Source organism: Agelaius tricolor, unplaced genomic scaffold, assembly GCF_023055355.1.
Source record: "Agelaius tricolor isolate 1412-34295 unplaced genomic scaffold, bAgeTri1.0.p SCAF_3, whole genome shotgun sequence".
NCBI classification, from domain to species: domain Eukaryota; kingdom Metazoa; phylum Chordata; class Aves; order Passeriformes; family Icteridae; genus Agelaius; species Agelaius tricolor.
In genome coordinates, this window is record NW_027269263.1 from 31249291 (window position 1) to 31262214 (window position 12924).

At 47.9% G+C, this 12924-nt stretch overlaps 1 protein-coding gene across 1 annotated transcript in view; it reads left to right on the top strand.

The window, feature by feature from the left end:
- The first annotated feature begins 10595 nt into the window (after positions 1–10595).
- Positions 10596–12924, top strand: part of PAWR (pro-apoptotic WT1 regulator) — a 72730-nt gene continuing 70401 nt past the window's right edge. The window contains exons 1-2 of the mRNA XM_071423363.1: positions 10596–10669; positions 11081–11717. Coding sequence (XP_071279464.1) covers positions 11250–11717 — 468 coding nt within the window. The 5' untranslated portion in view covers positions 10596–10669; positions 11081–11249. The remainder of the gene's footprint in view (positions 10670–11080; positions 11718–12924) is intronic.

Genomic DNA, 12924 nt, shown 5'->3' on the forward strand with positions numbered 1-12924 from the left:
AGGGACAAAAGCCCCACATTCCAACTCTAATTATTTCACCCTTCTTGCTTGGGTTCTACACGTCTGTTTTGCAAACCTATTCAAGCTTAGCAGGAATAGTTAGCCAATACAGTGCAATTCATCTTCTGGTGTGGTCTTTTCCCTTTGCTTTATTTGCAGGAGAAGAAAGAAAAAAAACACAATCAAGTATGGTGGGTGGTAGGAAAGAAGCTATTTATTTATTTATTTGGTACCATCTTCCTGTGCTCCCCCATTGCTCCACAGAGTCCTTGGAGCAGAGACTCACTGGGCTGAATTGCTCTTTGAGCAAAGCAGTGCCTGCTGCACTGCCTGGGGTGGGACCCCAGCAGGGCTGGCTGCTGCACCTCCCCCTGCCTTCATCTCTCCCCGGGCAGAAAACAGTCCTTGCCCTTGTTTGTGGCTGCTTAGATACACATTTTAATGATGTCTCTAATTCCACAAAAGATAGACCTGCTCTGAGGGAATTGCTACATTGCAGCTAAAATGAAGCTTCTGCTAAATGTGGTTACTTGGGCCTACACCCCACGTCTGACAAAAAAGCGTGAGTTTTTACATCAGCTGGTACAAAATACACATTTACACAAAATTACACAATATACACATCTTGCCACACAGTCCAGTCACTGCCCAGAAAGATTTAATGAAAAGTCAAAATCCACATTTACATCAACTGCAGATAGTGGGGGTGATTCTTCAGCTGTTAGCAGCTCAGCTCTAATTTCAGCTGTATGAAAAGCACCAAATTAGACTAAGTTCTTTCCTCCCACTTAACCCATGGCTATTGGCAATGCATTATGTTAAGTAATTGCCCAGTAGTGCAGCCACAGCCACTCTCTGTGCTTTATGAAAATAAGAGAGCTTTCACTACAGGATTGTATGATGCTTCTTTATGTGCATTAAAAAGGCACAGCTCAGAAGTACAAGGGGGAAGGAGCAGAAACGATACTCCTGAAGCGCTAATATTACTTTACCGGTTTCTGCCTAGAAATAATGACCCCGAGATCAGTTTCAGCCCGTGGAGGAGCTCCGAGCGCGGCAGGGCCGCTGGGGCCGGCGTAGCCGGGAGGTGGCACCAGACGGCTTCGCTTCCCCCGGGCTGCTCCCTCGGGGCTCCCCGGGGCTGCTCCCGGGCTCCCGCCGTGCCGGCCAGCTCTGGCCCCGCAGCCGGGCACGGGCAGAGCCTGAGCCCGCTCCCCGTCGGTCTGGGAGTGCAGCACGGCTTCTGCACCTGTCCCTCCCGCTTTGCCCTCGACACCCGTGCGTAGGAATGGCTCAAACGACCGTGCCTGGAGGAAACTCTGCCTCTGATGTAAACTGAGCCAGGTCTAGTATGACCGATAAAGCGTGGCAGAGAGCCGCAATCTCAAATTCATCGATACCAGAAACGCACTAGGTTAGTCTGAAGACGGCAAGGACTACTTTTAAATATCTTATACTGAAAGCCTGCGAAGGGAGCTTGACACCCTGGGAACGGCAAAGTGCGCTTGGCTCGGCTGGTGAGATGAAATCCATCCCTCAGGAGGCAGAAGCTGTAACCAAGGAGGGCTGGCCAGTGGGGCTGAGGGGAGGGATCCGTGTGAGTGCGGGCAGGCACCCCTGCACAGTGAGCGCTCCCGTCCTGGGTGAAGAGACAGGCTGCGAACAGAGACACCAGGCACCACGGGACAGCTCTGCTACAGAGAAGAGGGACAGCAAAAAAAGTAATCCTCCATATCAAAAGCTGTCAAATCAGCGGTTCATAGCAGCACTGCACTTGGCTGAAATGCCGAAACACTGGTTAACTCCTTCTTGCTCAGCCCCCTTTGAGTGTCATCTATATGCTGCTTGGCTGTGTGACCAGAGAGCTCTGTACGCTGTGAGGTCCTTGTAGTTCTTCCTTCAGTCCCTTCTCTGGTGCAGTACACCCTGGGCACTTACATCTTTCTGACCTCCTCAGCCTTTTCTGCTCAGTTCTGCATGGATGGGGTTCTGCCCTATTTCCAAGCCACCATCTAAAATTATTTTCTGTGCAAGAGAGGGCTTTGAAGTCTAATTACATTCCCTGCTATCCCTGGAGATAGCCATAAAAGACCCCCGAAGTCACTTCCCCCGGGACTTTGAGCACTAATTTCCCTTTGTATGGGGAGTGGCACTCAGGATTTCTACATGCAGGCACTGAGTGCAAGAACTCCTTCATATTTTACCAACAAGTCACTACAAGCTTACCGACATGCCACAGCTGCTGGAAAGAGCAGCCTCTCCTCCATCTCCTCACCTCAGCTGTCAGTTTTCTCAGTTGCTCCTGAGTGCCACCCCGACCATGAAAACTCCCCTTTGGACATTCAAATCCCAGCACCCCCATTCAGTCCTTCTTGTACTTGCTGCCTATTTGTGGCCCCTCAGACCACCCTCCCTCCTTCTGCTTGCTTTGTGCACTTTCTGCTCATTTGCCACTTCTTTCTCCTGTTTCACTCCCCTGCAGACCTCATCATGGTTACATCTTCCAGAGCTCATTGCTCCCCAGTTCTGTCTTCAGCTGAATTTTCTGCTGTCCCAATTCCTCACTCCACAAGTGCAGCAGCCCCAACACTGCGCGCTCTCCTCAGCCTCTGTTCCTCACCTCCCACTCCCCTTTCCTCACACTGCCTTATCCTGAGCTTCTTAGATCCCTAATGGTTTCAAAGACCCCATTAATCTTTTCCTGACCATTGGATTTTTTTTTTCACTGATAATCTAATCTTTGCCCAGCAGGAATGTCTCTACCCAACCAATGAGTTCCTACCTACCCTTGGTTATCTGTAATGCAAGGGGGTGGTTTTACCATAAACTAAGCCCACTCCTAAAAGTCACCTGTTCCCACTCAATCCTGTTATTCCCTCTTCAGGAATCAGCACTATTTTTCATAGGCTCCATTCCTCTAAACAGTTTCCAGAGTGAAAGGTCTTACACTTCTCTCTTATTTTCAACCCATCAAGGTGTTTGCAGGCATAATTCACTATTTCCTAGTTTTCCTTCATCTCATTTTGAGTGTCTTACAATAAAGCAAACCCATAAGGGGATGCCTGTTGGGTCCTAATGCTGGGCAATAAATAAATTGAGCATTGGCTGTGGGTTTGCTGAAGCATGCAGCTTGTCTTCTCTCAAGTAACTTTTGAACATAAAACTTCTTTTTAATATGTACTTAAAGCTTGTCATCTTGAAACAGCAAATCCTGTATTATAAGCAAATCACAACATTTGTTTTTAAGGACGTCTACATTTGTTTATATAAAATCATTACAATGGCACATAGATTTTGTTCCAATTTTCACAGTCTCAAACTTTTATCCTAAATGTTTATAGCATGGCCATGTATCATTGAAATAAAAATTGTAATATAAAATATCAACAAAATGTTAACAATAGGATGCATATTTTATTTATGTTCTTTAAGCTATTTGCTTCCTTTGTAGTCTGGTTTCATACACAGTCACTCTAAACTCTCCAAAGTGCTTCCCCCTCCTCTGCTTACACTCACTGACACGTCACTGCCATTGCTTGATTGTTGTTTGTGTTTGCTTTGGATACTTCCAGATGATTGCTACTAATAACTAGTACTAAATTCCTGAAATATCTGCCTGATTCTTTTTCCAAGGCAACTTCATTATGGTCTCATATGAAGCACAGTAGGCCCTAGAAATATTGTGCTGCAGGAGAAAAATAATCTCCAAATGAAGGGATAGCTCAAACAAAGCATTGTAAAAAGCCATCACACTAAATTCTGCATGCATCACCTACTGCATTTCAGCAAAGGCCAAGCTTCTTAGTCAGCTCTCTGAGGAGATCCTTCAGCCTTAACTATGATTCTTTTGGGGCATAGTTTTGTGCTCACTGCACTTTGCTACTGCGTGCAACTCATCACTTGAACGAGGTTAGATCAAAAGGATGAGGTATAATCAAGTTCAATCAAGAAGTAGACAGTGACAATCAAGAGGCCTAATTAATTTTTACTGTAAATTTGTATTGGTTTGTCAAAAAATCAAAATAGTTCTTGAGAGTTAGAATGCTGTTAATTAAAAAACAAAAAACCCCAAAACCGCAATACAACAGCCCTGAAGGATTATGAATTGTAACCAGTACCAACAAGACACAGACTGACAGTGAGCCAGGAACCACTGGATTTGGTTTCTAATTATTCATTTGCCTGCTTACATTTGGAGATACAGAAAGACAGGAACAGAATTCTCTTCGGTTCAGACCAAAAATCTGTTTAACAATGTTTTAAACTTATGAGCTAGCTGCATAGAGGTCACAGAAGTACCTTGAGTTGGAAGGGACACATAGGATCATTGCATCCAACTCCCTGTTTCTGCAGAACTACCTAAAACTAAAACAAGCATATGGTCACAGGGTGCTGTCTTTAAAAAGAATGAGTAGGCTCCATAGGTGCTGGAAATATCATAAAAAGAAACAAAGATAAGGTTATCTTATAAGGTAGTTTACACCTATGATATTATTTCTGTCACATGGAGAGGTAGAGTCAGCTCTTTATCACCAAGGTGATAGACAATATCTTACATGGCACAGCAGTGGGGTAACCTGGCAGCCTCTCCACTAATGAAGATGGTGGCAGGCCAGCTGCACATTTAGGGTATGCCCAATAAATCAGGACTCTAGAGGACAATGTGGCACAAGGACAGGCCCTAGAAAACACCCAAGGCTGGCTCACATCCTTTAAGACTAGAGAGCTCTCTCTTGTGAAGGAATACAAAGAGAGCAAAGCATCTCTGTTTGTTCCCAAAAGGGCAAGTCTGGAGCTGGACTAATAAACCAGCAAATGGCTAAATCCAATGGCTCTGTGTTATGCTCCCTGGTATTCTTATGGCAAGGAAGCACAGGCATTCTGAAGGAGCATTTTAGTTCAACAGACTCTGTGCTGCTCAACTATCTCTAGGTGGTATTGTGCATTAGAAAACCTGTCCCAATACAAGTCACTTTATGCCTACCTACACTGAATTCCATCTGCTACTTTATCACTGCCATTCACTTTGTCAATTTGTTGTTTTTCACCTTCTCAATTTGTTGTGTTTCTTGCCAATTCTTTGATTTTGATGGATCTGTCATAGTGAAGAGCTCTGCTGCAAGATGCTCCCTAGGCTCCTTCATAGCAGGGAAAAGCTTTTTTAAAAAGTGCTCCTTTTGTATGGTGATCATATTCTGGCCCTACTGATCTGCCATCAGGGGAATTGCCTTTGGCAAACTAGTCCCCAGTCACACTTACAGGCCGCCTTACAGCATCCACCTTTTCCCCTCCTTTCCCAAGCACTGTGAGGCTCATCAGCATCAGCTTTTTCTCTACCTCCTCATACCTCACTGTTTAACATTTTAACTCTGTGTCTGTTTTTCCCTATTCCTCAACAAGTTGCTCTAGGGCATACTCACCTGGTTCACTGTTCAAATCTGACCCTCCAAGTACCTGTTTGGATGAAAAAAAGAGGTACCACAGTTGCTCAATAAACTCTGTCAAAACTATGCTGGCTGAACCACAAATAGCAAGGAGGTTAAGACAAACCAAGCCATTGCTCTATACCCTCCTGGTGCAGGACATGAGCAGCAGCAACAGAATTCTGACAGAGTCAGACTGGTAACTGTGGCAGAAAACATTCTCATCACACTTTTGAAGTCATCTGCACAGACACCGAATCCATTCCCATCCCCACTGTCATTCTTATCCAACAACTGCCAGCTGGAGACAGATGGCAATCTCTGCATTAATTTTTCATACTGTAAGATGAAATACTTAAAAAAAAATCAAGCAAACTTCTGTTAGTTTGTTTTTTTGACTTTTGACACTGCATCCTTCCATCAGACAGATGAATAAACTTTGCTGCAAGAAACAATACTAGTTTGTCTGTGAAACCAAACTAGTTCAAAGAAACTATATAGCTTTTTTTGTCAAATGATAGCAGAGTTCAAGACTGGTAAAACACATACAGAAACAAGACTAGAGGATGCACTCTAGGACTGATCTTGAATGCAGATGCCTCCTGATAAATCCAGCTATTTCACAAAGTTCTGTTTTATTTATACACAAAATTTCAAATCGGACCCTAGCACTTAAAGGGTTTAAGCTTCCACCTCAGTAGCACAGCAAATAGGATAAAACTGGCATTTCATTAAAAGCAGGCTTGTCAGATTTGTACAAGTTTGCAGACACAAACTGTAAGAAAGCAATCCATTTAAACCACTGACTACACCAACTAGAACATAATGTGTTGTTAGAACCTTAGAGAGGAAAACCTAGCCAGCAAGTTAGCGCTATGGCCCCAATCTGTAGCGAGGGGGAAAAAGAGAATGATTTAATCAATTTCTGCAAGAACAGTTGAGGAAATGGAGAATCCCTGATGATAAGCTAAGCCTCTCAAAACAGTGTGCATAGCTCAGAAGTAGCAGAAGGTGGTATTTAATTGAAAGGGATAGCAGCTCACCTGCCTTTAGACAAAAACACCCAAGACTATTAGGAATAAAAGGTTGAAAAAGAGGAGTATATGCCTGAGGACTATTTTACTTTCAGGTGGGATTTGACATTAGAAATGTCATGGAACATACGCAGGGAATTTACAGGAAGATTAGATAGAAGATACAGCCAGAGATTTAATGTGAAAGGTTTAAAGAGTTTTTTGAAATTTCATGGATAAAAAGAAGAGATGTTGCTACAAAAAGATGGCCGTAAGATTTCAGAGTCACAGCAATTTTAAGCAACAGCATTTCTGGAGAGATAGTGCAGAAATAAGTAGGTAGATGTGTTAGTTAGGGTACAGTGAGTGAGGGTTATCCAGCAGGTAAAATTTAAAGCAACAGAGAGAGAAAGTTTAGTGGAACAGCACTAGAGCAAGCTAAAAAATAACAATTACATGCTTAATAAGGCATGAGCAATAAAGCAAGTAGAGCAAGTGTGTGCCTGTAAAAGTTTGGACTGGGAGAAGAAAGATGAAGAATGCTGAGTGAATGAACTTCAAAGGGGATCCAGTATGGGAAGCAGTAGACAGGTGCACTAAGTGGAAGAGTTTCATGGAAATTCAAGTAATAGGAGAGGCAAAGTAAAGTCTGGAGCAGAAGGAAGAGTGTGTTTGAGAATCAGGCAGGTGAACACAGTAAACTCAACAGAGACTTTGGGGAGAGATGCTGAGGAGGGTGAGATGGAGGGAATGTTTCACTGCAGAACAAGAGTGTATATAACAAATGTTTGCCAAGCTCAGAGCATGATGGTAACAAGTAAACAGACATTGGGAAGGAATTTGGATGTTATCCTTAATTTTCTCAGCCATTAATATGTTTTTATGTTCTCTCTTTTATTTTCCAGTCCTTGAAAATTGCCACTTCAGAAAAGATTATGGCTCAGATAAACTTGAACTCAGAATGTTAACAAAGTTGGATAATTTGGTTTAATCTCTAGAAGAAATTATGACCATCTCAAGCAGTTTGCAACCCTTTACAAAGAAGGCAGCTTTGAAGTGCCCAACCCCAAAAGGCACTTCATTTCCTTGTGATTTTAAGAATGAATCATGGGTTTTACTCTAAATTAAAAAATGAAGTATTTTTTTCCATGGCAAAGGAGACCAAGATCATCCTACCCAATCCTGGTGGTAATTTTACCTCTAGGGAAGAATCTCATTCCAGAACATATAAAAACCAATATCTTAAGGCTTAAGGACCCTTATCATTACTCCAGTTTAAAACATAGCTAGTAAAATGAATTGTATTTCTAGGACTTAAGAATATCCTGAGGATTTTTTTTTCCCTTTGTAAGAAAAGAGAAAAGTGTTGTTCTAAAAATGTTTGCAAGCTATTAAGCTGTTCTCCCTTGTGGCAGAGGAAAACATGCAGCGTGATACTTAAACTATTTGGGACTTTATCCCTGAAAGCTCTCCAGCACAGACAACCTTATTGAGATGCAAACATCTGACAGTCAGCATTTTTGTATTGGGCACATAAGCCCAACCTCACTCACCACAACATAACTTCTGTACTTCTGTTAATTTATAACAGACTATAAAGCAAACAAAGCCTTTTTGGCACAAAAAACAAAACAAAACAAAACAAAACAAAAACCACCAAAAAACCCAAACAACACCCACCCACCCCCACCCAAACCTTGCAATGCTTTTTAGAGTAGAGAGAAAAAAAAATCCAACAGCAGAGGTAGATGCAGCTAAAGCCTGGACATGTCAGCTCCTACACATAAGAAAGGTGGACACATGGGATGTGAAGCAGGGCAGGCACAGCTAAGCCTTGCTAGCTGCTACAGATTGCCACAGAGAGAGGGGTTCAAGGGGCAGCAGAGAAACGAGGGTGTCCTAAGAACTAAAATACATTGTTATATTTCTCAATATACACAACATGCTGTAAGTGACAACTTTCTAATATGACTTTTTTGCTAATATTTGGCCAGCTGTGCTGCTCATGGTGTGTAATAATGAGGGTGTTACAGTTACATGATTCTCTCAAGAAAAGCTCTTCATTGTATAAATGGAAAAAAAATTACCTGATAGGAGAGACAAGAACTCCTATCAGAAATCCTTTCTCTAGATTATGTTTTCTAGAAATACAATCGAGTACTTGTCTAATTTTAAAACTCTACATATGAGTGTGCAGGTAAGATTTTTTCCTTTGGGAGAGTGCTTAGTCAGAACTTCTTTTGGGACCAGCTTTACTTATTTCGTACTGCTGAGTAGTGAAGAGTAGCACTAGTGCAGAACTATGTTTTTACCATCTATTTTTCTGCCTATTTACAGCTTTCCAACCCAACACTGAACAACTAGCTGGTTTGGGGATTTTCCCTTGGCCTGAAAGATAAGAGATTTCCTCTGCAGTAATGAAACTGCACCTTAACTTCCACATATATGAACATTTAAACACCAACCACCACACCAGAAACACCCCTAAATCCAAACCAGAGCAGAAATCAGATATGAGTTCAGAGAAAAGTCCAAGTAAATGAATGATCACCAGAAGGGCAGAGAAGGTTGGCAGGGTAAGACTGTGCCCACTGCTGTGAAAGAGAACGAGGTAGAGGCTTATTTAAGGCACAAGTGGCTACATGGACTAATCCTGTTATTTACATAGTGCAGAGAGCCTAGCAGCAGATACTTGGAGCTCCATTTTGCTAGATATTTTTTATCCCTCACACCTATATATATTTTTTTTCTGTAAAAAGAAACCAAAAATCCCTGCAAAGTCTATATTCTGAAGTACTACTGAATTTTATTAACTAGGTGGACAAATTCAGGACTGAATCTGAAAAGAGGAGAAAAGGTGATCATGTGTTCTCAGCTAGGTGAGCCCAGGTTATATGGATTTCCTCTGACTGATGTAAGCTTATATCTTGTCCTGAGCCAGCTGGAAAGGTGGCACCGATATGTTCCCTTCCCTCAACATACCACTTACACAGCACGACTAAGCAAGCCACAAGCCTATTGACAGTTGTGATTTTCAAAAGTACCACGATCCATTTCCAGGGCGCTACTAAGACATAGCGAGTTCGGGCAAACAAACAAACAAAAAAGCTGAGTTTTCCGTGCAGGTTTACCCATCTTATCACCTACACAAGCTGTTCAACAGATAGCACATGCTTCCACCACGGTCCCTCCACGTTCGTTTTTTTTAACATTTAACCCAGTCAGGTTTCCAGTGAGGGCTGTTATTATTTCTAAAACGAGACCTCTGTCAAGTCTTTGCGGCATGACTGGCGGAAACCCCTTGAATCCTGGCTTCTTGTAACGTCAGGAAAACACAGGATCTTTCCCAACCTTCCGCCCGCGGGAGTGAACTTCCACCCGGCTAGCAGCAGCCTGCCCAGCACCGGCGCGGCCAGAGGAAGTCATTCTGCTGCTGCGGGAGCCTCTGACCTCGGGCACTTTCCCACCGTGCCCCGGCCCCGCTGCAGGGCTCAGCGGCGGCACCGCGCTCCGAGGCCAAGCGGCCGCTCCCGTCCCGTCGTGTTCCCGATGGCAGCGAAGCCGCGGCCGACGGCGCCGGGCTCCGCGCGGCTCTGGGCTGGCCGGCGGTGACAGCGGCCGGCGGTGCCGGGAGCCGCTCCGCCCCAGGGCCGAGCCCGGCACCTGCCCCGCGGGAGGCGGCCGCACGTCGGGGCCCTTCGGCCGAGCCTTCGCGGCAGGTGCGGGGCGGGTTTGGGGAAGCCCCCGCGGAGGGGTGTGACACCAGACCGCCTTCTCCGGCCCCTCCTGGCGGGGCTCCGGCGGCCCCCGCCCGCCGTCCGTTAAAGCCGCCGGGGAAGCGGAGTGCGGCCCCGCCGGCGTCGTCCCGGCCCGGGCATCTCCTCTCCGTCCCTGCCGCTCGTCGGGACGGGAGCGCCGAGGTCCGTGTCCGCTCCCGCGCCGGCGCTGCCCGGGGCAGGTGCCGGGGCACCGCTGCGGGCCGGCAGCCGGGGCGATCGGGTCGCGGCACGTACCGGGCCGGGCGGGGCCTGCCCGCCCTCACCCCATTGTCGGGGCCATCTCGGCAGTTTCCGCCCTGGCTTCGGCTGTGTCCGCGCCGCGATGGGGAAAGGGGAGGGAGCTCGGGAAGGCTCGGGGCCGCGCCGCTCCTTCCGGGACGGCGGGAGGCGGTGCCGCTCACCTGGTGCCGCCGGCGCTGTGCAGCGCCCGAGCCGCGGCCGCGCCGGGCGGGAGGTGAGCGCCGGCCGCGCTCGCCCCGCCCTGCTGCGCGCGGGAACGCGGCTCCCCGGGCAGGCAAGCGGGCGGCGGGGGGATGGCACCGGCTTCAGGGGATGGTACCCGATGGCCCGGGGCGAGGGACGGCGCTGCGCGGCCGTCGTGGCCGCAGCGGGCGGGCGGGCGGAGGAGAGGCGGGTGCTGCCGGGCGGCCCCGCGCCGAGGGGTGAGGGGAGCCCCGGGGAGCGAGGGGCGCCGCGCCGGGGCCGGGCACCGCTTTCTGAGCCGTGGGAGCCGAGCGTGCGAGGGCGGGCGGTGATGGAGACCCGTCCCCTGGGGCCGGGGGCTTCCCGGGGAGTTCGCAGGGCGGCGGGACGGGGATGGGCAGTGCGGCGGGACGGCTCACGTCCCCTCTTTGTTTCTCTCCAGGGTGTTTGTGCTTCTCCGAGCCTCTCTCCCCGCCCCCGACTCTCCCGCCCCCGTCTCTCCCGCCCGACCCGCCGGGACCTCTCCTCTCCGGGCGGCAGCAGAGCCGCCTCGGGGCGGGCGGCGGCAGCGGTGCTGGTGTGGCGCTCTCGCCGTCCAGCCCGCTGGGAACATGGCGACTGGCGGCTACCGCAGCGCCGGGGGTAGCACCACGGACTTTCTGGAGGAATGGAAAGCCAAGCGGGAGAAGATGCGGGCGAAGCAGGCACCGCCGGCCCCGGGCGCACCGGGCGGCGGGGAGCCCCGTCCTGCGGGGGGCGGCCCCTCCACCGAGCTGAACAACAACAGTAACCTGCCCCCCGAGCGCGCGGCGCCCCCCGCCGGCGGGGCGCTGAACTGCGTCAGCCTCGCCAGCGCCGCCCTGGGCCGCGGCGCCCCCTCCAAGGAGCCGCCGCCGCTCGCCGGCAGCCGCGGGGCCGAGCCCGCCGCCGCACCGGGCTCCCCCGAGGGCGAGGAGAAGCTGGCCGCCAAGGGAAAGAGCTCGGGCCCCAGCGCCAGGAAGGGGAAGGGGCAGATCGAGAAGAGAAAGCTGAGGGAGAAGAGGAGGTCGACAGGTGTGGTGAACATTCCGGCCGCCGAGGTGAGCGGGGACGGGGGGCGCGGCCGCAGCGGAGCCGCCGCTGGGGGCGCGGGCGCAGCCCCGGTGCTGCTCTGCTGGCGGGCGCTCTCCGGCCGTGCCCGGGCTCCCCGTGCGGGCCGGGCCCGAGCGCGCTCCCTCCGCCGCGGGCGGCAGCGCCTGCCGGACGGACCGCGCGGCGCTCGGGGCATCGGGGCAGGGCGGCGTCCCAAGCGACGGACAGATGGGGTGTCATCCTAAATAAACTAGACCTGTCCTAACTTGCGACTTGTTTTTTTTTTTTGTTTTTTTTTTTTTTTTTTTTTTGTTTAAGTAAGTTCAGACCTTTTGGAGATCAAACTGAGACACGTGCCTGTAAAAGTATGGTCGAAATAATAGTAATGAGAGAAAATTGATTTATCAGGTTGGAATAGATGTTCAGGTGTAAATATTATTCAGTTTGGAAACCAGAAGAATTTCCTGCACTGGAAAAAATGTAGTGGTTTGAAGAGCATTTTTTTGAGGCAGAGGAAGATATTTTTATCAGCCAACACCACTGTCCTCTGCGGTTTGCTACTAGTATAAAAATCTGGCATTGATTTGTAATACTCCTAGAGGAATTCAGAAGAATGATAACTAAGCTTTTAGCTTGTTTTGCAGTTAATAAGAAAGGCCACAGGAAACTTTGAACAGAGTTGGATTTCTGTTTACAGTTTTGAACTAGTAATGGTGATCACCATATTTTTGTAGAAAAAAGATTGTAATTCTTCTGGTTAATATTATGGATTATTAAAGTAAGTCAAGAAAATTAAAGATCTTTGTTTCTGGAGCAGCAGGAGAAGATGAAATTGTGTTCTTCACACCTGAAGTCACTTGTGACATCCTAGGAACTTTCACAGCACATCCTTTCATGTGAGGTGGTCTTGGAAGGTTGAGAAGTGAGTTTCAGGAACAGTAGAAATCTTTATAACTGTGGTTTTTGAGAACAATTACTTGCATAGTCTTTAGTTTGAGGTAAAGAGTTTTGGCATAGGTCTTCAGTGTCATTGTTTTGTAAAGTGGTGAATACAAGTGAGTTATTTTAGTTTTTTTTTCAGGGTGTGCAAGCCTCATAGACTGTATCTTGTTTGTTTTATGTGGACCCACCTTAAATACCTACCCCTTGTGCCTTTTATAGGAACCTTAAAATGCTGCATCTTTTCTTCTCTAAGTGAAGTAGTCCTAGCCCAGT